The sequence below is a fragment of the Pogoniulus pusillus genome, chromosome 11 (genome assembly GCF_015220805.1).
Source record: "Pogoniulus pusillus isolate bPogPus1 chromosome 11, bPogPus1.pri, whole genome shotgun sequence".
Lineage (NCBI taxonomy): Eukaryota > Metazoa > Chordata > Aves > Piciformes > Lybiidae > Pogoniulus > Pogoniulus pusillus.
Genome location: NC_087274.1, coordinates 14,685,438 through 14,709,488, shown reverse-complemented (window position 1 = coordinate 14,709,488; position 24,051 = coordinate 14,685,438). Strand labels below are relative to the sequence as shown.

General features: G+C 53.2%; 1 protein-coding gene across 3 annotated transcripts in view; it reads right to left on the bottom strand.

Annotated features, from left to right (window-relative positions):
* Positions 1 to 290: 290 nt before the first annotated feature.
* SHISA6 (shisa family member 6) overlaps positions 291 to 24,051 on the bottom strand; it is a 233,431-nt gene continuing 209,670 nt past the window's right edge. For 2 of the 3 annotated variants that reach the window (XM_064151161.1, XM_064151162.1), the window contains 2 exons: positions 12,956 to 13,108; positions 4,478 to 6,731 (listed from right to left, as the gene is read on the bottom strand). In XM_064151161.1, the coding sequence (XP_064007231.1) occupies positions 6,184 to 6,731; positions 12,956 to 13,108 (701 nt within the window). In that variant the 3' untranslated portion in view covers positions 4,478 to 6,183. Of the gene's footprint in view, positions 2,177 to 4,477; positions 6,732 to 12,955; positions 13,109 to 24,051 lie in introns of those variants that run through there. The other variant, XR_010303995.1, reaches the window with a different exon arrangement.

The window sequence follows — 24,051 nt, the reverse complement described above, 5'->3', positions numbered from 1 at the left end:
TAGCTTGAGGTTTTGGGTTGTTTGGGACTTTTGTTTGGTTGGGGTTTTGGGTGGTTTGGGGGCATTGATTTGGGGGTTTGGTTTTGGTTTGGTTGTGATTTTAGTTCAGTTGGGGTTTTTTTTTTGCTTGGGAGTTTGGTTTGGGGATTTTGATTTGGTTGGGATTTTGGTTTGGTTTGGGCTTCATTTGGTTGGGATTTTGGCTGGGTTTTAGTTTGGTTGCTTCCCCCAATAGGCACGGGGAAGAAAAGGCCACAGAAGAAAGCAGCAAGCACCAATGTCTATGTTGAAATTGCCTTTATTTTCTTCCTTTTTTTTTTTCTCCTTTTTTTTTAATCCATAAATAGTTGTTACTGACAAAAGTGGAAAAAATCCTTAAGACTCTAAATCTTTACTAAACTGATAATATTTCTGTTTTACAGTACATACAGAATGTGCTTTTACAGGTAAGTATAACAACAAGGATAATACAGAGGAGAAACAGTCAAATACTGCTCGTCTTGAAGCCTGCTTAATGGTTAACAGAGAGTCTGTGCAAAGGTACCCATACAAACGTACTTCCTCTTCAGGACTACTGGATAATAAACATGGAATCCATAAACTGGGCTAAAGCACAAAAAATATCCACTTAACAACCCCTCTTAGGAAATATCGTCCCCCGAAACTAAAAACGGGAGGGTAGGAAGTGTCCTCGCTCAGAGCCGAGAAATTCTTGCTACAAAAAAGGGTCTAAACGGGGTCTGCTGAGGGAAGAAGGAGGTCAGGAGCTGGTCCGAAGCAGAGGGTGGGCTGGTGGGGACGCAGCTCTCCCTGCGCTGGAGGTGGCGGCGGGCGCGGAGAGCTCCCGGCGGCGGTGCGCGGAACGGGCGCGGCTGGGCTGGCTGCGGGGAGCGCAGAGCTGCCGGGCGGACACTGCGCTGCTCCGGCGGCAGGCTCCGATTCGCCCCTCGCCCCCGAGCTGCCACGGGGTGATGCGTGGGGTCTGGCCCAGCTGGGTTTTGGGTGGGCACCTCCTCGACAGGCACGAAGCAGCTGAGAGAGGCTGGGAAGGATCCCTTCAAGCGCCCGCTGGCAGACGCGCGGCACGGCAGGGGCTGCGCCCGGAGCAGCCAGCACGGACAACACTGGACCCCCTTTCTCACCTCTTCCCCCCACTGGCCTTGCACTCCTCTGGAACACAGCTGCGCTTGCCAGCTGGCAGCGCTCGGTGTACCTCGGCAGAGTGAATCCTTGCAGCCTAAGCACTGAGCCTGAAGCGGGACTAAGAGGAGCAGATGCACCGCGTCAGGACAGCAGACTGCTCACAAACGACAACACTCACTTCGAACACAACCAAAGTCACCCTGTTTCGTGGTGATCTTCTTTGTTGGGGTGGAAGAAGATGCAGACATCTCCCCAGCTCCCAGAAGCTACCCATCCTTTACCAAAAGCTTGATGCCAGGCTCTTGCAGATTCCTGTTGGGAATGCTCCTGATAGAGAGAAGAACAGAAAGAGGCATGCGGGAAGCGCAGGTCGATGGGACCAGCTTTGCAGCCAGCCGTGGCCTAAGGTTGATGGTTGGACTCAATGGTCTTAGAGGTCTATTCCAACCCAAACAAATCTACTATTCTCTAAGAGCAGACAGAAAGTAAAGCTAGGCCAGGAAAGGAGGGCTCACTCCTGGGTAACTGTCCTGGTTTCTTCCCACCCATTCCCGAGTTAACAGATCATCATTTAGAAAAGGAAGATTAAAACCTCGAAAAATACCTTATTTTCCCTTAAAACACCATTTGCTGGTGTGAGAAGACTTCTGTGACAACACCTCTGTCCCATGTGGTGATCCCTGTGGAGCTTTAAAAACAGTTGTCCACATTTCAAAGAGGGATTCAGTAGCGTTTGGAGGCTTTGATTGGCGGAGGGTGGGTGAGGAGCTCAGGGTGGCATCTCCCAGCATGTGTGTGTGTCCATGTGTTGAGGGGGACATGCACACACAGCCATGGAGATGTGCTCCTCGGAGAGCTGTGTGAAATCCAGAGCAGCTCACTGCTGCTGCTGCTGCTGCTGCCTGGGGGGCTGCAAAGTATTCTCACTTTGCAGGAAACTATTTGCATTTTTCTATGCCCCCCCCTCCCGCAGTCCCTCCACATGCAGCTCTAGGACCTGGCTGCTCCACGGAGGGCTGCTTCCACCTGTGGGCTGGAGAAAAGAAAGACAGATCAATTCTTCAGAGTATCTTAGATCAATCAAGGCAGATTCTGTGTCACTGTACAGAGGAATGTGACTGCTTCCTGCTCTTCTCCTGAGCCCTGCCTGTCCTGGCGACTCAGCCAGGAGGTGAAGAAAGCAGAAAGGTCAAAGAAAGTGCAGGTAGCAGCATCACTTACTGCTGCTGCCTGCTGGGGACTCTGACCAGGAAGAGAAATCTGGGGGACTGCATCCACACCCCCAGCCCAGCACTCTCATTCTGGGCAGACACTGGATTGTGGCACATCAGACGTGATGTGGCAGGACAAGGGTGACAAACAACATCAATGCAAATGCTTTGCTGTTCCACAGTGTCTGTTGTCAGAGGGTGTCAAAGCACTTCATGGACATCGTGGCTGGAGCCCTCATAATGCCTCTGTGCAACGGTGTTACCATCATCATCATCATCATCACCGGCTGAGCATGGGCAACCAATGTGCTGTGGATCATGACACCTGGGCCTGGACCAAGTGTCCCTCCAGTGAGAAACCCTTAGAATGAGGAATAAGGACAGAAAGGAATGAGATGAGAAGAGCTGTGTGCTGCGATGCCACTGCTCCAGCTACCACCCAGCCCAGCACACACAGGCAGCCACGGGAGGGCACGGTGCCCAGGAGCAGCCTGCGGCCATCCATGGCACGGTGCCTTCCCAAAGACATTTGCTGGAACTTTGCTGTGGTGGTGGCAGAGACCCTGCAGAGCCTTGGCCCAGAAAAGCTTTTTGATGGTTCTTGTGGGACACATCTGCCTGAAACATTTGAGTGAGTGGAAAAGGGGCGGAAATGGAGCTACACTTCTTTGGAGGGTTATTGCCCAGGTAGGACAAGTTAGCAGGGGCCCAGTGGTATCTGTCAGCCAGAATCCAAGAAGGCTCTAAGGTCCAATGGCCTGGAGCACAGCATCTCCAAGGGCTACTGGAGTGAAAGATTTCCATATCTGCATCTGGTCCAGCAGCTTCTTCCCCAGTGGAACATTTAGATGAAGACTAGAGCTTGAGACATGCAGCTATGGAAATGGAAAGAGATGAGTGTTCACCTGCCCATGGCCCCACGTGGGCACTTTGGCTCCTGTGGCTCTGCCACCTCAACTTCTGGAGGCTCTAGGCTGGGCTTTCCTCTCCCACAGTGTTCATATCTCCCTGTTTGCAGAGGGGAAGATCCTGACTTGGCTTGGGCCAGGAGGGAAAGGAAGAACCCCAGAACCCCATCAGGGCCTGCCTGCCCCTCAGGCAGTGTGTTTCTCTTCTCTTCACAAGTCACAAACTGCAGTCTGTAGGAAGGTCATCAAGGGCAACATTCTCACAGGGGCTGCCTGCTGTGAAGCAGTGTCTGGTGACTGAGCTGAGGAGCCTGGAGGTAGTCAGAGGAGAGAGGAGTCCTTCAGTGGGAGGAATCAGGAGAGGAGATGGGAGGCTTTTCTCTGTCATCCCTCTCATGCCATGAACTGCCAGCCCAATCCATGGACAATTCTGGTTGCTGCCCCAGATGATTTTGCCCAAGGCTACATGGTAATGGCCTCCTGAACCATGCAGACTCTTTATTCCTTCCCATCTCAGCTTCCGTCAAACAAAGCCCCAGAGCTCTCACAAACAGAGTCCTTTCTGGGCAGTTTCTGTCAGGTGAACTAGAACCAGCAGCCCCAGGACAGCCTGGGAAAGAGAAAGGGCACATGGCCACCCCACGCAGGTCTGCTTCTAAATACCACGAGGAGAAGACAGAGGACTCCTCTTGCCTACCCTGCACCAGCAAAACCTGGTGCTGCACCGTAAGCCTCCAGCTCCCAGTGACCTGCAATCATCGTGTGTGCTACAGGAGCAAGGTGCTGCGCTGGGGGCAGATGATGGGAGGTGTCTGAGGGGAGGGAGCAGGGCAGAGCTCATTTCAATGCCGTTCCATGAAGAGCTGTGTAGAAGAAGACTCAGTGCAGGAATGCAGGCTGTGAAGTGCTGTGTGGGACCTTCTGACCTAGACCATTCCATGAATGTGCTTCCAGCCTGAAGTCAGTCATCATCTCACCTTGGGGAGGAGGCATTCCTGTTGGATTGGTGCATGGGTGTGTGCCTGTGGTGGGGCTCTGAGTGCCCACCATGGATGGTGAGCATTGGAGAGTGCTTAGGACCAACACCTACAGTACTGGGCCTGGCTGGTCTGCAAGTCCTCTGAGGCCCTTTCCTGGTCACAGAGATCTGTTCTGCTGTGAGTTAACTCTGCAGGATTCAACAGGAACATAAATAAAAAGAAGGAAGGAAGGAAGGAAGGAAGGAAGGAAGGAAGGAAGGAAGGAAGGAAGGAAGGAAGGAAGGAAGGAAGGAAGGAAGGAAGGAAGGAAGGAAGGAAGGAAGGAAAACCCCACTCAAACAACAAACCAAACTCAACAGAAAAGAAAGCGAAGCCCAATCGAGTTAGAAAGCCAAGGATAAAACCCTCACAAATTCTGGACCCACGAGTCTCTGGTTGAAGGATTGTACAACTACACAGCATCTATTTAGCATTACATCAGCTATACAACATGCCCAGGTAGTATAATTATGCTGGCTATATCGGTGACAAGCATGAAATGTCACTGTCTTCATGGTCAGGACTGGGGCTCAGTGGGACTGGAATTTGGAAGGTGTTCTTGGGGGGCTGTTAGATAGAGAGAAAACGATGGAAAATCACTGACCTGCTTGTGGGTGGAGAGAGCCTCAGCTCTGTGCTTCTGCTGAGGGCTGGGAGAAGAAGGTTTGCTACATATGGAGTTCAGGGGTGTAAGCAAGAGTAGGAAATACACTCAGAAACAGGGCAGCTGGACCAGGGGAAAATGCTGTCAGGAAAACAGACTGAGGAGGAATTCACCTCGTAGGGAGGTGGAGGAGTCCCCATCCCTGGAGGGACTTCAGAGGGGTGCGGATGTGGTGCTGAGGGATGTGGTGGCTTGGCAGTAGTGGTGGGATTGTGAGCTCTAGGTGAGGGCTTGGACTTGATGTCAAAGGTCTCTTCTGACCCCAGCAGTCCTACGACTCTATGAAATGCAGGCTTGGTGAAAGGTTGCTGGCCCTGCCTTGCTGGGGGCTCAGCAGAGCCAGGACCTTCTCCAGCACAGGTCAGTGGTGAGGAGCTGAACGAATTCTGATGCTTTAGGTTCAGCAGTGACAAGAAGCTGGAGGGAGAGAAACCCTGTTCCTCCTTCCTATTTACAGGCTGGGGACACCCACCAAGGTGCCAGAACGGGTGGAGAACAGGGTCTCACAAGCATTTCAGCATAGTTGTGCTTATTGATCACATTAACCCCACTACTTCCTACACTGAGAGAGCAGGCGATTCGTAGGCACTAGTATATTTGTATCTTATGAGCAGATTTTGTATCAACTAAAACTTCAGCCAGGCTATTCCTGCCCCCAGATCTGCCAGTCCCCAAGGAAAGTCTGCCCCTGAATTTGCTCCAAGGATGAAGAAGGAGAGATGCATGGGTGCTGGCTGATATCAGGCGGTCTGGAAGTGAGCTCCAGCAGCCAGAAGCTTCCCTACTTGCTACAGAAAGGCCAACGGTGAAGGCTGGCATGAGGAGCCCGAACAAGGCTCCCTCCCAGCAGGATGGGACCTGCCTCTCCTTCTCCCTATCTTGGGCTGCAGGAGGCTGCTTCTGCTGTAGCAACTGGAAGGGTCTAAGTTCATAAAAAGAGTGAGATGATGCAGGTGAGCCCTTGGAAGGAGCCATCTATGGCTTTCTTTGACAGAAAGTGATGCAGGTCAGGGAAAGGTCCTCTACTCCCCCGCACTCCGGTCTGCCTGCTGCTCGAGTCCTCCTCGCCTCGCCCGGTGGAGGGTGGCTGTAAGAGCACCGTCGCGGGTGGGGCTGCCGGAGAAGTCTTTCCAGACACTGAGCTATCAGAGGTTATCTTGGCCTATAAGGCCACTGCAGTAGGGGGGTGCTGCCGCCCCCCCAGTCCTTAAGGAGTCCCTAGACGGCCGGAGGTGCCATCAAACCGTCACCTCCGTTTTGCTGGCCGTGCGGTAGTGGTGGTGCCCGGGGATGTAATGCAGTTGCTCCACGGTGTTGTGGCGCCGGGAGGCGAAGGCCTGGCGCTTGGCGGAGGTGGGGGTCATCCCCAAGGTATTGTACAAGTTATTTGAGGCACTGGGATGGGAGTGCAGTTTTGCCATCCTGTAGCGATCCAAGACGGGTGTGGAGACGAAGACGTCCGTGTGGGACAGCGCCCGCGACATGGACTGCTCGGGGTAGGCGGAGCGCTCCGGCGACAGCAGCGGGTCCTGCGAGTGCAGCCGCTCGGCCGACAGCAGCTGCTCGTCCGACAGGATCCGCTCGTAGGACAGGCTGAACTCCTCGGGCAGCATCCTCTCGGGGGACAGCACCCGGTCCTGGGACATGGCCCGGACGGGCCGGCGGGGCCGCTCCCGCGGGTTGCCCTGCTGGGACATCTTGATGACGTTGATGGGGAGGGTGCCGCGGGCCGCCAGGTCGGGCAGGTGTCGCCGCCGCATGTAGTACTCATCGGCCTCCTTGTCAGCTGCGGGCGGCAAAGGCGGCGGTTAGGCACGGCCCGGCAGCGCCCAGCCGCGCAGCAGCCTGCTGCCCACACCCCCGGCAGCTGCGGACCCTGCCTAACTAGCTGCGGGCTGCGGCAGGGCACAGGCTCTGCTCACTGCTCCCCGCAACAGGACTGGCAGCTGCAGCACAGGAGGTTCCAGCTCAACACTGGGAACTTCTTTCCTGTAAGGGTCCCAGAGCCCCGGTACAGGCTCCCCAGAGAGGTTGTGGAGTCTCTTTCTCTGGAGACCTTCCAGCCCCGTCTGGTTGTGTGCCTCTGTGACCTGAGCTAGACTGTATGGTCCTGAGGACCACCCTGCCCCAGGGGCATCTCACTCTAACTTCATCATCTCCTCTCCTACGCATTCATCTCTCTCTTCAGTGCTCCCTGGAGCTGCTCCTCACAGTCCTGTGAATAGTCCACATAATCCAGAGGATGTGGAAGAAGAGTGGCTGATCCCTCTGTCTAAGTACCAAAAGTAGAGGCTGGCAGCACCTGTACTGCAATGTTTGGCCTCTTGGCATCTCTGCTGCTGCCTCTTCTTTATGACCTGCACACTGCCAAGGGGTCAGGATTACTCAGAGCTCTCCTGTGCTGGCACAATTCTGCTGCTGAGTTTTGCTTTCTAAGGTATATGTTGGAGGAATGGACCTTTTTGCAATCAAAAACTTCTTTGAAGCTCATCCAGTCCAACAGCAACCCAGCACCACCATGGACACTAAACCGTGGCCCCAGGTGCCATGGCCACACCTTGCTGGAACACCTCCAGGCATGGGGACTCCACCACCTTCCTGGACTGCCTCTGCCAATCCCTGACCACTCTTGGACCAAATGAATTGTTCCTCACCTACAACCTAAGCCTCCCCTGGCACAACTCCAGGCCACTTCTTCTGCTTCTGTCACCTGAGCCTAGGGAGCGACTGCAGCCTCCTCTGAGGGAGCTGCAGAGAGCAATGAGCTCTGCCCTCAGCCTCCTCTCCTGCACACTGAACACTCCCAGCTCCCTCAGCTGCTCCTCCCTAGCTCTGTTCTCCAGACCCTTCCCCACCTTTGTTGCCCTCCTCTGGGCACACTGCAGGAGCTCTACTGGCCTCAAATTCTTGCCTTTAAAACCCCCTTCTAGGAACCTTGACTAAATCTGGGGCAACTCCCATGGGCCCCAGGAATTTCAGACATTTCCACCCCATCACATGGCCCTTGGGGGGTCTTGCCCGCACTTGGTGCACACAGGTTTGATGATGCTGCTGGGGGCTGGGTGCAGAAGAGGAGCTAAAGCAATTAGCAGTCTGGCACTTGGCCTCTCTTCTGGATGAGAGAAGTTCATTTGGATTTGCCCAAGTGACTCAAAATAGATGTAATTAAAGCAGAGAACATCCCAAATGGAGATCTGCTTGGATGCTCACACCTGGCTGTGGTAATTGCCAGCAGCAGCTCAAGCAGCTCTTGTGAGGCTTGCAGCGATGAGGCAGCAGAAGCCACAAAGATGTTGGCACAGCTATTCCAGGAACGTTTCCAGGCCCAGGCAAACCTCACATCTCCATCTCAAAGGGGTGAAGCAGCAGCTGCCCGTGCCCAACAAGCTGGTTGAAGCAGGCACCAGACAGTCATTTCAAGGGTGAAATGAAAGGTGGTGTGTCAGCTCCTGAGCACTGCTGAAGCAGCCATGGAGAAGGCTGCTGGAGGAGAGGCTAGGGGGCCTCTACCCAGGCATGGTGACTGCAGCACTGCCCTGGGCAGCCTGTGCCAATGTCTGAGAACCTTTCCAGTGCATAAATATTCCTGAGACCCAGTCTGAGCCTCCCCTGTTGCTGCTTGGAGCCATTTCCTCTGGTCCTGTCACTTGAACGCACTGGAACAAGCCCGGCTGCAGGCTCTGGAGACTTGGAGGCATCAGGTGCTTCACTCAGGGGCTGGGGTGAGCTGTGGACAACGAGCTGACTCCTTTACTAAAATCAGAATGCCTCCAGGCCCTGAAACCATCCAGCCTGACTCATCTCACCCTCATTGCACCAGCAAGCTCACTGGGCTGGGCAGGCTGTGGTGTTGCTATCCCTCATCGTTCATCCGTGCTCAAGTGACAACTGGCATTTCTCATTAGAGCCAAGAAAAACTACAATCCAATATGTTCCTCCCTCATGGAGCTCCTTAAACATTCAGAACGGTGTCCTGAGTGGATTCCAAAAGGCCAAAAATGATGAGCAGACAGGAGGCAATTGCCGCTGTATTGACTGACAGAAAGGTCTCTGTTTTCAAGCCAGTCTCATACTTCTGAGGCTTCATTCACTGATGTTCAAATATTTGGGTTGGACATTATGAGCAATTCCTTCCCAGCAAGGGTTCTCAGGCATGGCACAGGCTGCCCAGGGAGCTGCTGGAGTCCACAACCCTGCAGGGTTTCAGAGCTGCCTGCGTATGGTGCTGAGGGCTGTGGTTTGGTGGCAGAGGCTTGGCAGCAGTGGTGGGGCTGTGAGCTGTGGGTGAGGGGCTGGACTGGGTGACCTCAGAGCTCTCTTCCAGCCTCTACAATTCTGTGATTTGGAAGTGGAATTACTAAAAATGACTTCTGAACAAGTTTCGGCCTTTTTTCATTGCTTTTGGCTCTGCCTTTCTTTCCTTCTTTGGCAGTTCCTAGAACATTTAGGAGTCTCTGCTGGTTTGAGGCTAATTGGAATATTTTAATGAGAGAAATTAAATGTTTGGCTGCAAAAAGAAAATAATAGTGGTGTGTGCATTACCCATTGGTTTGCCTGGGGATATGGGAACAGGAAACACTAACAGAGGAAAAGGGAGTAACAGTGATGTATGCATTACCCATTGGTTTGCTTAGGGATATGGGAACAGGAAACACTAACAGAGGAAAAGGGAATAACAGTGGTGTGTGCATTACCCATTGGTTTGCTTAGGGATATGGGAACAGGAAACACTAACAGAGGAAAAGGGAATAACAGTGATGTGTGCATTACCCATTGGTTTGCTTAGGGATATGGGAACAGGAAACACTAACAGAGGAAAAGGGAATAACAGTGGTGTGTGCATTACCCATTGGTTTGCTTAGGGATATGGAAACAGGAAACACTAACAGAGGAAAAGGGAATAACAGTGGTGTGTGCATTACCCATTGGTTTGCTTAGGGATATGGGAACAGGAAACACTAACAGAGGAAAAGGGAATAACAGTGATGTGTGCATTACCCATTGGTTTGCTTAGGGATATGGGAACAGGAAACACTAACAGAGGAAAAGGGAATAACAGTGGTGTGTGCATTACCCATTGGTTTGCTTAGGGATATGGGAACAGGAAACACTAACAGAGGAAAAGGGAGTAACAGTGATATGTGCATTACCCATTGGTTTGCTTAGGGATATGGGAACAGGAAACACTAACAGAGGAAAAGGGAATAACAGTGATGTGTGCATTACCCATTGGTTTGCCTGGGGATATGGGAACAGGAAACACTAACAGAGGAAAAGGGAATAACAGTGATGTGTGCATTACCCATTGGTTTGCTTAGGGATATGGGAGCAGGAAACACTAACAGAGGAAAAGGGAATAACAGTGATGTGTGCATTACCCATTGGTTTGCTTAGGGATATGGGAGCAGGAAACACTAACAGAGGAAAAGGGAATAACAGTGGTGTGTGCATTACCCATTGGTTTGCTTAGGGATATGGGAACAGGAAACACTAACAGAGGAAAAGGGAAGAACAGTGATGTGTGCATTACCCATTGGTTTGCTTAGGGATATGGGAGCAGGAAACACTAACAGAGGAAAAGGGAATAACAGTGATGTGTGCATTACCCATTGGTTTGCTTAGGGATATGGGAACAGGAAACACTAACAGAGGAAAAGGGAATAACAGTGATGTGTGCATTACCCATTGGTTTGCTTAGGGATATGGGAACAGGAAACACCAACAAAGATAGGTCAGTCTCTGGCTGCTGTCTGCTTTACCTTCTCTGCCTGAACCTATGTAACTCAAATGAATCATTATTCTTCTAACATCTCTTGCTGACCTTTCCCAGCTCACCCTGCCCATAAGGGGGATCATGAGATAAGGAAGGGGGGTTGGAAAGAAGGAGCAAGGGGGAGAGTTGGTTTGAAAAGCTCTCCTGGGCAGCTCTGTCAGTTCAGGAGAGGTTTTATATCTGTGTATTGCTTTTACCTTGTCTATTACTGCCTATAGTTGTAAATACCTGTATATATTGTATATATCTGCTTGTAAGTTTTGCCAGGCTGTAAATATAAAGCTTCATTCCTTAACTTCCAGCTGGCTGAGTTAGTCTGGTGAATTCCCAGCAGTGTGGGGGGGGGATGGACACAAGTAACTCCCAAAGCTGCACATCATTGCAGGCATTTCTTTGCTGTTCTTTCTCTCCAGCTGCAGTCTGTTCCCTCTCTGGCCTCGCCTCTGCTGCTTTAGGAGCCTTCAACACTTCCCAGATGCTGAGTCATTTGTGTTGATTCTTTAAGCAGCACCAAGTGGTGTAATGTGCCTGAGCAGCTTCGCTTCCTTCCTGACTGACCTTTCTAACAGAGGTGGGAGCAGCAGCTCCCAGGAGCACTGGGCAGGGCAGAAGGCACAGGGTGCCTTTGCTCAGCTGTGCATTCCCACAGCCACCCACCCACCACTGAAACCTGACAGTCACTGAGGGCAAGGTCAGGGCCCTGCAGCTGGGGAACAACAACCCCAGAGATCAGCACAGGCCAGGGGCTGGGCTCTTGAAGAGCAGCTTGGAGGAAAAGGATCTGGAAGTCCTGGAGGACAGCAGGATGACCATGAACCATCTATGTGCCCTTCACCTGCCTGCCCTTGTGCCCTCCTGCAGGAGTGGTCAGGGATTGGCAGAGGCTGCCCAGGGAGGTGGTGGTGTCCCAATGCCTGGAGGTGTTCCTGCAAGGTGTGGCCATGGCACCTGGAGCCATGGTTTGGTGGGCATGGTGGCGCTGGGTTGCTGGTTGGGCTGGATGATCTCAGAGGCATTTTCCAACCCAAACAATTCCATGATTCTATAAAACAAGTCCTGATTAGCCACAGGCTCACTCTCAAGCACATCAAAGGGATTTCCCTGAACATTAAACAGATAGATGAAGTCCCAATCTGAAGTGCCAAGGAGTGCTGAGATTTTTATGTACTTCCTCTTGTGAAAACATCTTCTGCAGATACTCCTGAGGGACAGCCCAAGGGCTTCCCTGGTGCTCTGCTTTTGTGTGCCTGTCTCAGCTAGCTGAATTAGGAATGCAGGTTTGGTAGAGATGAAGGAAGTAGGATCTGCTCCTCCTCATTGTCTACCTTCAAGCAAGCCATGGCAAGAGCCTAAGCTCTCAATAAGGCTACATCCAGAAAAGACAGGACACTCTGAGACATGGTTTAATTGCCATGGTGGTCTTAAGTTGAAGGTTGGGCTGAAAGGCCTCTTCCACCCAAAACAATTCTATGGTTCTATTCTTGCCAACAAAGACACTACAAACCCAGCGTGGAGTCAGTGTGGAGAGAGCATCTGCCCACATGAACAGCACTGCCCTCATCACCCCACCAAAGCTGAAGGCTTTACCATCAGCAATTAAGGAGCATTACAGGAAGGTTGGCAGAACAGTGCAACACACCAAACACCAAGAAAGAGCAGAGACCAACTGGTCTGAGCAGGGCAGAGAGCAACATGCTGAAACATCAGAGGTGCACCGCGGGGCAGTGCACGACACAGGTCAGGACCAGATCCAGACACGCACACCATGGAACACAGCAGATCACAGCACTGCTCAGGGCAGGCTGATGTGCTCCTCCTGAGACATGCTTCCAACCACTGCAGCAGCTTGGCCTGCTTGGCATCTGCTTCCAGCTGCCCCCATGCATGGTGCCACATCTGCCCTGAGCATGCAGAGAGAGCTCCGCTGGCTAGAGGCAGCCAGCTCGGCTCAGCCCGGCTCCAGCAGCTCTCAGGTGACTCTCTCAGGAGCAGGCAGGAGGAGGGGTAGTGGGAGGCAGCACAGCAAGGAGGTCAGTAAGCAAGCACCACATGTGCTGTACCAGTAATGAAGTGACTCTTTCTCTATGCTCTTCCTTGATGGGAAGTGACAGCCAAAAGAATCATCACTGGAGATACTGGACAGCCACAGAGGGAAGAAGGTCACTGCCTCCAAACTGTGCCCACCACAGCTTGCAAGCAAGTGAGATACAAAGAAAATGAAATGAGCTGACACCTACTTAGCCTCTTCAGGGAAGAATATTTACTTGGGTTTGTCTTGACGGCAGACTCGTAGGAGGGTGGGAGGTGAGAGAGGTTCTGGAAGGAGCGGGAGAAGGACAGGTCGTAGGGCTCGGTGGCGGACGTGAGGATGTTGTTCATTCGTGGTTTGTCTGCAAAGGAAGCACAACAGAGACAGTCGTGTCCACGGGGTGTGCTGAGAGAGGAAGCCAGCCCCAGCAGCCCCAGCAGCCCCAGCAGCTCCAGCAGCGCCCAAGCCAGCTCCTCAGACAGGCTGTTGGACACCGCTCCAGCTGAGCAGTGAGAAGCAGCTCCTGCGGCTTTGCCGCCTGTCCGCACTGATCGTGCAGAGAGGCAAACTGCTGCCTGCAAAGCTCCTGGCCCAGCCTGCTCCCCTCACAGCAGGGCAGTGGAGCAGGACTGTGTCACCTCACCTACTGCAGAGAGCTGTGGCACAGTGCTGCACAGTGACCCCACAGCAGCCTCACCCACCGCCAGCCCTGCAAGCTGTGAGGCAAGGCAATGGCTCCATGGGGCCACTCTGTACAACTGCAGAATACAGAATGGGTTGGGCTGGAAGGGACCTTCGAGATCATCCAGTGCCAGCCCCCTGCTGTGCACAGGGACACCTCCCACCAGCACAGGCTGCTCCAGGCCTCATCCAACCTGCCCTTCAGCACCTCCAGGCAGGGGCATCCACAGCCTCCCTGGGCAGCCTGTGCCAGTCTCTCCCCACTCTCACTCTCAACAATCTCTTCCTCATCTCCACCCTCACTCTCCCCTCTCCCAGCTCAAAGCCATTGTCCCTCATCCTGGCACTCCCAGCCCTTGTCCAGAGTCCCTCCCCAGCTCTCCTGAAGCCCCTTCAGGCACTGGAAGACTATTCTAAGTTCTCCCTGGAGCCTTCTCTTCTGCAGGCTGAACAGCCTCTGTGCTCGTCAACCAAAAAGCCATCCCACAGGTAACTTCCCTGCTCCCTGCCAGAGCTCCACTTTGCTCCTACTTCAGAGAAATTACAAAGCAGTTTCTGACAGAACTTTAGCCATGGTGCAGACTTCCTCTGCACAATGCCATAACCATCTTGGTTAATAAACTTCTCTTCCCTATTGCTGATGTTCATCTCTCTACTTCTGGAGTAAGGTTATTGCCTGGTGAAAAGAACATAGCCCCCAGTGAGCACACAGCTAATGTTTCATCTCTCTGAGAACATTATTTTCTTGCTGATGACTTCCATCCATGTCTAATAGACTGACTGCAGGATTAGGAACTGCATCATATCCATCAGGGCACTGGAAACAATTGATTAGATATTATCCAGCAAACAGAGACTGTATCAGCAGTGAAACTCTGTCCCCACTCCCAGCTCTGTGTGTGTGGCAGGACCCTGGGGTAAGGTCTCTTTGCAGATCTCTCAGCCACAACCTGTGTCTAATCTCCATTTGCATGGAGGCTTGGAGATGCTGAAAGCTGCCCAGGCATAAGGATGGGATCTGTGTCCAGTGCCAGGGCAGGAGCATTAACTGACTGCTTGCATGAAGGGTGTGAAATTCAGTGCTGCAGGTTCAGCTGAGGGCCTTGGGCAGAACGAGGACATCTCCTCTTCTGCCTTTCCCATCCAGTCACTCAGCCACACACCATCATGATTTTGGCAAATGAGAAGTCACCTTCAAGTCCACTGCTCAGCCTTCAGCAGGACCAGGGATCAGCTGAAACAACCCAAGCTAATTTCAGCTGTCTTTTGCATAATGCAGTTGGAGGGCAGGAGCAGAGGACTGAGAGCCTCTGGTGAGGAGGAACAGCTCAGGTAGTTTGTACTCTGGCACCAGTCCAGCACAAGTTTCTTACTGCTCTTCATTCCCACAGTGTAGAATCCTAGAATGGGTTGGGCTGGAAGGGACCTTCGAGATCATCAAGTGCCAGCCCCTGTCATGAGCATGGGCACCTCCCACCTGCCCAGGGTGCTCAAGGGCACATCCAACCTGGCCTTCAACGCCTCCAGGCAGGGCACAGCCACAGCCTCCCTGGGCAGCCTGTGCCAGTCTCTCCCCACCCTCACTCTCAACAATCTCTTCCTTATCTCCACTCTCATCCCTCTCCCAGCTCAAAGCCATTGTCCCTTGGCCTGGCACTCCCAGCCCTTGTCCAAAGTCCCTCCTCAGCTCTCCTGAAGCCCCTTCAGGTACTGGGAGGTCTCCCTGCAGCCTTCTCTTCTGCAGGCTGCACAGCCCCAACTCTCTCAGCCTGTCCCCATAGCAGAGGTTGTGCAGCTCATCTCCAGCTCATCTCCAGCTCATTTTGTCTACTTCTCTGGACCTGTTCCAACAGTTCCATGTCCTTTTGGTGTTGGATACCCTAGAGATGGAGCTTGTGTGCTGCTCCCTTCCCCAGCACTCCCACTCATACCAGTCCAGCAGTGGGAGATGACCAAAGGAAAATGGGTGTTGTGGGATGGCAGCTGGGGCTACCTTTGGCAGTCACCATGCACCCACATCTCCCTTACCACCACACTGCAGCCTCAGACAGCTGAGGGCTCTCTGACACATTGTGCATTCTGGGCACAACTTGCAAAGTCATCTGCAGAGGAACATGGAGCAATCGAAGCCCAACCAGCTCAGAGCTCACCCAGCAGAGATGGGGCCACCACCCAGCACAGATGGGGCCATCACCCATGTGCTAGTTTGAGGCAAATTGTTTTAGTGAGAGAAATCAGCTTATGGGCTGTGAAAAGGAACCAGTGGTGATGTCTACTTCACTCACAGACTTGCTGAGACATATAAAACCAAGAACATAAACACAGATAAGAGAGTGAGTCTCTGTTGCAGCTGGGGTTTGTGTTTTTCTTCCTGGGCTGCTTCTTATGTGTAACTAATCCTTCTGCTTTCTAATCCCCCCTTGCCTATCCTTGCAACTCACCTTGCACATAGGGCAGACTCTGGGATAAGGTAGAGGGGTGGAAAGCAGATGGAAGGGTGTTTGGGAGCCTCTCCTGGGGACTCTGATTTCTGGGAGGGCTGTTGTGGTTCTGTATTACCTTTAACTTGTATATTTCTGTATCTAGCAGCATGTGTTTGTGATAGATTGTAAATACCTGCTGGCATATTGCACCAAGTTGTAAATACAGCTTCATTCCTTAACTTCCAGCTGGGCTGAGTCTAGTCTGGGTGATTTCATAAGAGTAGGGGGGGTGAGTAACACCCAAACCATCACAACCCAGCAGAGATGGGGAATCACCCAGCAGGGATGGGGAATCACCCAGCAGAGACTGGGACATTGCCCAGCAGAGGTGGGGACACTGCTCAGCAGTGGCTTCTCTCTTGGGTTATAAATTCCCTCTGCTGCAGCCTGGATGCAGCCACAGCTTCCCACAGCCAGTGCAACATCTTAACATTCTGCCAGTGTGCCTCTGATGAATTCAGCAGGAGAGGCCTCAGCTCTGCAGCATTTCCTACTCTACTGAGCAGCTCAGTGCCCGAGCAGAGTGCTCTGCTGCTCCAGCCACACAGAGCTGAGACCTTGGCAGCACCAATGATGAGGACAGGCAGGGAGCAGGCGTTTCTGAGGGGGAAGCCTCTCCTTTGCAGCTCAGTCCTCTCTTGAACACAGACCAGCACTGTGCATTTCTTCTGCTTCATGATCCAAAATTTCTGGGTGAGTTGAGACCCTGTGGTGTTGCTGTGAGAACCAAAGGACGCATGGGGCAGGCTCCATCTGGGGAAGGCTCCATTTGGGGCAGGCTCTTGGACAAAAAGAGAAGGTGCTGCCCTGGAGCAGGCTGGCAGAGAGCTCCCTACCTGGGGGACCAGGAGCACTGTCTGCAGTGAAGGACTGACAGAGTGTCCTGATGTGAGCTAAGGCAGAGCCCACCCTGCTCAGAGCTGTCCCTGCCCAGCTCAGGCTGTGCTCTGTGAGGCACTTTCTGCACTTCAGGGCAGCTTGGCACAGCCAGGGGCTGCTGCTAGCAGGCAGGAGCTGATGGGGACACTTCCTGACAAGGGCTGGGCTGCAGAAAGTCTCTGCCTTGGACTGGCTCCTGGACACACTGAGGGCACTGCCACAGCTTGTGCCACACCCTGGGGGGCAGGAAGGCAGAGGTGGCAGCTGTGGGGAGGAGCAGCCAGGACAGGGGACCCTCAACTGCCCAACAAGGGATTGCAGCCCATGGAGGGCATCTTCAGGAGCAAGCTGAGGGATCCCCAGGCTCAAGCCTCTGCTTCCCTGGCCAATGTCTCAGCAGGACTCTGTCCCTTCTGCCTCCCAGCCACATCCCTGTGCTCCTGAATCCACTGCCAGAACCCAGCTGTGCTGCCAATGGTGCCATCAGGGGTTGGGTTCCATACTGCTTTGTGTCTCTGTGTCTCTAGCCCATGGCAGTGTTCTTCTCTCCAGCCCAGCTGGCTCAGTTTCTTTCCCACCCTATCAGTCTCTTTCCCTCCTTCCCTTTCTCTTCGTGGGAAGCAGAGGGCCCCATGGAGAGCCTCTGGCACTCAGCTGGTGCCAGCCCAGCCCTGACCCTTGCCACAAAGGAACATGTTTCCTGCTACAGCCTGTGTGCTAAAGAGGCTACTTGGGCTGTGGTTGGTGTGGCATCTACAGGGTTTTGGGTTCCATCTCTGCAGCTACAGCTGATGTCTGAGTGCTGAGGATTTACCCCTTTGCTTTGTGCATGTGCCCAGCTGCTTGGTGACCTGTGAAGGAAAGAAGCCCCTCAAAGCCTCATTGCACCCTCACAATGCCCCTTCCTGCAAGCACAGGGCTCAGAATCTGCCTCGGGATGTCAAAAGCTGGGGAGTTGTGTCCTGGAGCCTTCTTGAAGTGTCTTGCTCTGCTCCTGCTCTCGGCAGGCAGTTTGTGTGTGGCAGTCTGTTGACACAACGTACAGAGCCTCTCGTGTGCAAGGCCAGGGGCAGCTGACAGCCAAGACAAGGAGCAGGGAATTTCTGGGCAGGTTTCAAACAAAGCCCCGGTGGCAGCAGGGCTGTGCTCTGCTTTTGCTGCTGAGCCTGCACATATGTTGTGTGAATTCTGCAAGACATCTCAACAGATGCCTTTAAAAACACTCACCCAGGGAAAGCAAACAATGTCACCTAGGAGAAGCTGATACAACCAAGCCTTCTGCTGCTCAGCTTCAGCTCAGCAGAGCTTCAGCCCTCTGTCAAAGCAGAGAGCTCCCCCAGCACTGCCTTCTGCTCAGCCACTTGAAGGCTCAGACACACAAAAGTCTTCTCCAACTCTGATGCAGGCTCTTCCAAAGGACCTTTCCACGCTGCTCAGGAAGATCTGGCAGCAGCTGCCGTGCCAAGACTTAGCACCCCCTGAGCCATCCTGGAGGTGACATCCTGTTAGAGCAGGCAGAGCACTGATGTTCACAGACTAGGATTTCAAATTCCACCAGAGATCCTCAGTGTTTGCAGGGGAAGGAGCTGTGTTTTCACACTCCTTCTGTCTTATGGTACAAACACTGTTATTAATAGTCCTTTGCAGCTCTCATGAAGAATCTCAAAGAGATTTCTACATTTCCAGGTCAGATCCTCCGTGGTGTAAATCAGCAGCTCTCCAGTGAATAGCTGCCCTCATTTAGATGAGCTGGAGATGTGGGATTTTGAACTCAGTCAGTGATTAAAAAGCCTCTGTGCATCAGGATGCTGCTGGGATTAGGCCTGGCAGGGCTGAGAGCTGAGCAGTAATCTGAAGGGGTAAGATGCCAAAAGGAGGAGGTACAGCAGCACATGGCAAGGGGATGCCCTTCAGTGATGTAGAACATACAGAGAATCACAGAGCACAGATATCAACTTGGAAAGGACCCTCACAGGTCATCTCGTCCCTGCAGGTGGCAGGGACATCTTCAACTAGAGCAGGCTGCACAGGGACACAGCAAGGCTGAGCTTGAATGGCTCCAGGGATGGGGACTCAAGCACCAACGTGGGCAGCCTGTGCCACTCTCTCCCCACCCTCACTGGGCACAGCTTCCTCCTGATGTCCAACCTAGCTCTGTCCTGCTCCAGTTCCAAACCATTGCCTCTCATCCTAACCCTACAGGCCCTTCTGAGCAGTCCCTCCCCAGCAATCCTGAAGCCCCTTCAGCTACTGGCAGGCTGCTCTGAGGTCTTCCTGGAGCTGTCTCTTCTGCAGGCTGCACAGCCCCAACTCTCCCAGCCTGTCCCCACAGCAGAGGTTCTGCAGCCTCTGATCATCTTGGTGGCCTCCTCTGGCCCTTCTCCAGCAGCTCCAGGTCCTTGTGCTGGGGACTCCAGTACTGGATGCAGTGCTGCAGGTGAGGTGTGAGCAGAGAGGAGAGACACAACCACCCCTCTGCATCTGCTGGCCACAGAACAACGACAAACCTGAGTTGTGTCGCCCAGGGGCTACTGACATGAAGATGCTCCTGAGTGCATGAAGTGCTCAACCACATCTGCCTGGTGCTGGAGCAGCCAGCATGCAGAACTGTGAGAAGTGGCACTGGGGGCTCATTCCTGCTGAGCTGGGGACTGTCAGCCTGTTAGCTCCTTCCACCTCTGGGAGCACCTCCTGCTCAAAGCTTGCCAGTGCGTGGAGGGGAAGCTGACTGGAAGAGGAAAATGCATCCTGGCAGCAGGCAAGCAAGGTGAGCAAGCTACAGCTAGCTGCAGCCTGCAGAGAGACAACTCCCCCTTCCTGAAGGAGCTGTGTGTGGCTGTGTCCCTTCTGCCTCCTGGGATGTGCTGGAGGCACAAGCCCCCAGCAGGATGAAAGCAGTGCACGGACCACCAGCACCTCCTGACAGAACTGATAGTGATGAGGTATCCATGGAACAGCAAGTGCCCTCATGGCCAAGAAGGCTCCAGTGGTCTCCTAGGGTGCATTAGAAGAGTGTGGCCAGCAGGTTCTCATCCTCCTCTAATCTGCCCTAGTGAGGCTACAGCTGGAGTGCTGGATCCAGTTCTGGCATTTCCAGTTCATCGGAGGTCAGGACCTGCTGGAGAGAGTCCAGGGCAGGCTGCAAAGCTGCTGAGGGGCCTGGAGCAGCTCTGGGAGGAGCAAAGGCTGAGAGCCCTGGGGCTGAGAGCCTGCAGAAGAGCAGCCCCAGAAGGGAGCTGAGCAATGCTCAGCAAGAGCTGAAGGAGCTGTGGGAGGCAAGAGACTGGGGCCAGACTCTTGTCAGTGGTGCCTAGGGACAAGACAAGGGGCAATGGACTAGGACAAGAGGCAATGGTTTGGAGCAGGGCAGAGTTAGGTTGGACATCAGGAGGAAGTTGTGCCCAGTGAGAGTGGGGAGAGACTGGCACAGGCTGCCCAGGGGGGCTATTGAGTGGGGCTCTGAGCAGCCTGCTCTAGCTGGAGGTGTCCCTGCTGCCTGTAGGGCGGTTGGATGCCCTTGGAGGGTCCCTTCCAAGCTGAAGCAGTCTCTGACTCTGAATCTCCCTGCACACCACTTGATGTCCATGTTCCTAAACAGCTCATCCAAGCACAGTAGGGATGGTGCCTCCACCAGCTCCCTGGGCAGCCTGTTCCAGTGCCTGAGGACTCTGTTAGGGAAGAATTTGTCCTAATATCCAACCTAAACATCCCATGGTGCCAGCTGAGGCAATTCCCTTTTGTCCTATCACTTGTCCATCCCTGTCAGGCCACCTGGTGCCTCTCTCTGCCCCCAGCCATGGCAGCTCCACTGCTCTGCAGCCAGCAGCACACATCTGTGTCTGCCTGCTCTGTAGGTTCTATCCTAGAGATCTGATTACCTTCTAATTTCCTCACATCTATTTCTACTGGGGATCAATCTAATTTCAACAGCCCTTAATTGTTATGATTTTGTAAACAGCATCTTAAACACAATAGACACAAAATTCTCAACAAATTGCTGGAGGAGATGTGACAGGAGAGGGAATCATTTCCATATCTGCTGGGATCGGCCCAAATTGAAGCTTCTGGGCTGATGTTAGAAAATTGATGTGAGAATTATTTCAGCAATTTATCCCCTGAAGCCCTGTTAGTGAGTGGGAAGGGAGAGAGATGGCCTGGATTCATGAACTGAGGGAAGGAGAGAAGAAGATGGGAAGGAGGTGGAAAGGAGCTGGGAAGGAGAAGAGAAGAGAAGAAAGTGGAGGAGAAGAGAAGAAAGTGGAGGGGATATGGGGATAGGGCAGCAATATACATGCTAAGTGCCCAGCAGAGCCTGAGAGGGTGGAGGACAAATGGTTCCTGGTGTCCAGTGAGGGATTCAAAGGTATTTCTCTCTGGCTTGAGTAAATTCACCATAATGCAAGAGGCTGTGGCAGAGGCGAGGAGAGGAGAGAAGAGAGGAGAGGAGAGGAGAGGAGAGGAGAGGAGAGGAGAGGAGAGGAGAGGAGAGGAGAGGAGAGGAGAGGAGAGGAGAGGAGAGGAGAGGAGAGGAGAGGAGAGGAGAGGAGAGGGGAAGGGAAAGGAAGGGAAGGGAAGAAGAAGCAAGGGGAGAGAAGAGAGGAGAGGAGAGGAGAGGAGAGGAGAGGAGAGGAGAGGAGAGGAGAGGAGAGGAGAGGAGAGGAGAGGAGAGGAGAGGAGAGGAGAGGAGAGGAGAGGAGAGGAGAGGAGAGGAGAGGAGAGGGGAGAGGAAGAGCACACACATACACAGAGGAATCTGTTTCAGGTTGACAGTTGCATCTCTACAACAAAATTCGCCCCCCTGGGCACAAACCCTGCCATCACCTCTGGCAAAGCCCTTGGCCCAGCAGAAGCTCAGCCGTGTGCTACTTCTGCTGCTTTTCTCCTGCTGGTTTTCCCTGAGCTGTCCATCGAATGCAGTGAACTGCCACAAACCTGCGGCTCTGAACTTGTGGCTCAGTAGATTATTTAGCACCGTGCTTGTTATTTATATGGATGTAAAAACTGTTTGTACACCACTCCTTGGGTGAGCATAATTAAATATGCACTAAATATAATGAGATTAGACTTCAGCAGCAGTAAAAAAATCAAGTGTTAAGCTTTATAGACACTGAGCCCAGGCAGCCAACATATATTTCTGTTACAGCTAATGCCAGGCTGCCTCAGATCTGCTGCCTCCAGCTCCTGCTTTTTTAGTCACATTTGAATGTTTTTATAGGGAGATAATTTTCTGTGCTTGATGTGCATAAAGACTGGAGAGCTGAGCAAGAGGAATCAGTACAGAAGGGCTGAACTGAAATGCATAGTTAGAACTGAGTCGTGTTCAGGAACCAGAGCTGGAGCACTCACACTCACCTGCTCCATATGAAATCATGGACTCGTGGCATGGCTTAGGCTGGAAACTCTAACCCTGCTCTGCCTCAGCTCCAAACCATTCCCCCTTGGCCTGTCTCTGCACACCCTCAGCACGAGTCCCTCTGCAGCCTTCCTGCAGGATCTCTTCAGGCACTGGCAGGCAGCTCCGAGGTCCCTTGGAGCCTTCTCCTCTCCAGGCTGCAGACCTCCAATTCACTCAGCCTGTGCCCTCAGCAGAGTTGCTCCAGCCCTTGCAGCATCTTCGTGGCCTTCTCTGGAACTCTGCCCAACATATCAGGCTTTACAAAAACAGAACAAACTTCTCAGTTCTGGGCTCCCCAGTTCGAGAGGAACAGGACACTGCTGTAGAGTCCAGGGCAGGCTGCAAAGCTGCTGAGGAGCCTGGAGCAGCTCTGTGAGGAGCAAAGGCTGAGAGCCCTGGGGCTGAGAGCCTGCAGAAGAGCAGCTCCAGAGGGGATATGAGCAATGCTCAGCAAGAGCTGAAGGAGCTGTGGGGGTCAAGAGGCTGGGGCCAGACTCTTGTCAGTGGTGCCCAGGGACAGGACAAGGAGCAATGGGCACAGACTGGCACCCAGGAGGTTCCACCTGAGCAGGAGGAGAAAGTTGTTTGTTGTGAGGGTGCTGGAGGCCTGGAGCAGGCTGCCCAGAGAGGTTGTGGAGCCTCCTTGTGTGGAGAGCTTCCAAGGCCAGCTGGGCATTGTGCTGCTGGACAAGCTGCTGTGGGTGCTCCTGGATGTCCTCCAGAGGTCCCTTCCAACACTACCATGCTGGGGTTCCATGACTCACCCCTCCACAAGCTCCCTGTGCTGGCAGGCAGGGAGCAAAGGCATCTTTTCTTCTCACTATGTTAGCTGTGCTGTGAACAGCTCTCTGCTAATTAGGTGACAGCAGCCTGACAGAACAGATCCCATGAGGCCCCAGCACTAATTAGCAGCTACTCCTTCCCACATCAGAGGAGTTCAGTGTGATACCATCAGTGATCCCATGGCCACACAAGCCAAGAGTGGCAACCACCAAGCCAGGTGAAAACCAAGGGTCTTGGGCTTTTAACCCGGGGAACCTGAGGTGGAAGCTGAACAGCTCAGAGAGCCAAGGTCCAGTCTGCCTTCCCCTGGCTCCTGCAAGCACAGCCTGTGCTTGTCTTCTTTAATTTGTTGCTTTGCAGGTGGAAGTGGAAGGTCTTGCACCTGAGTCAGGGCAATCCCAAGCAGAAATGGAGGCTGGATGAGAAGTGGCTCAAGAACAACCTTGAGGAGAAGGCCTCGGGGGTGTCAGTTGGTGACAAACTCCCCAGGAGCCAGTAATGGTCCTTGGCAGCCCAGGAGACAACCATGTCCTGTAAAGAATTTCTCCCCTGTATCCAGCCTCCCCTCTCCCAGCTCAAAGCTCCTCATCCTGGCACTCCCAGCCCTTGTCAAAAGTCCCTCCCCAGATGTCCTGCAGCCTCCTTCAGACATTGAAATGCAGCTCTAAGGTCCCCCTGGAGCCTTCTCTCCTTCAAGCTGGACAGCCCCAACTCCCCCAGCCTGTCTCCATAGCATAAGTTCTGCAGCCTCTGAGCCTCTCATCATCTTTGTGGCCTCCTCTGGACCCTCTCCAGCAGCTCTCTTGTGTTGAGGGCTCCCCAGTGCTGCCCTTGGCCTTCTGGGCAGCCAGTGCCTATTGCTGGCTCCTGCCCAGCTTCTCCCCCACCAGCACCCCCAAAGCCTTTGTCCTCCAACCCTATTCTTTTGCAGGAAAGCAGCGTGGGCAGTTCTGTACTGGAAGACAAAAGTCACAATGAACCAGCTCCAGGGCAGGTATCAAAATGAAATTTTAGCATTGAAAACCAGTGGCTGAACAGCAAGTGACAGATACAGAGCTCCAGAGCTGCAGCAGGCATGCTTGG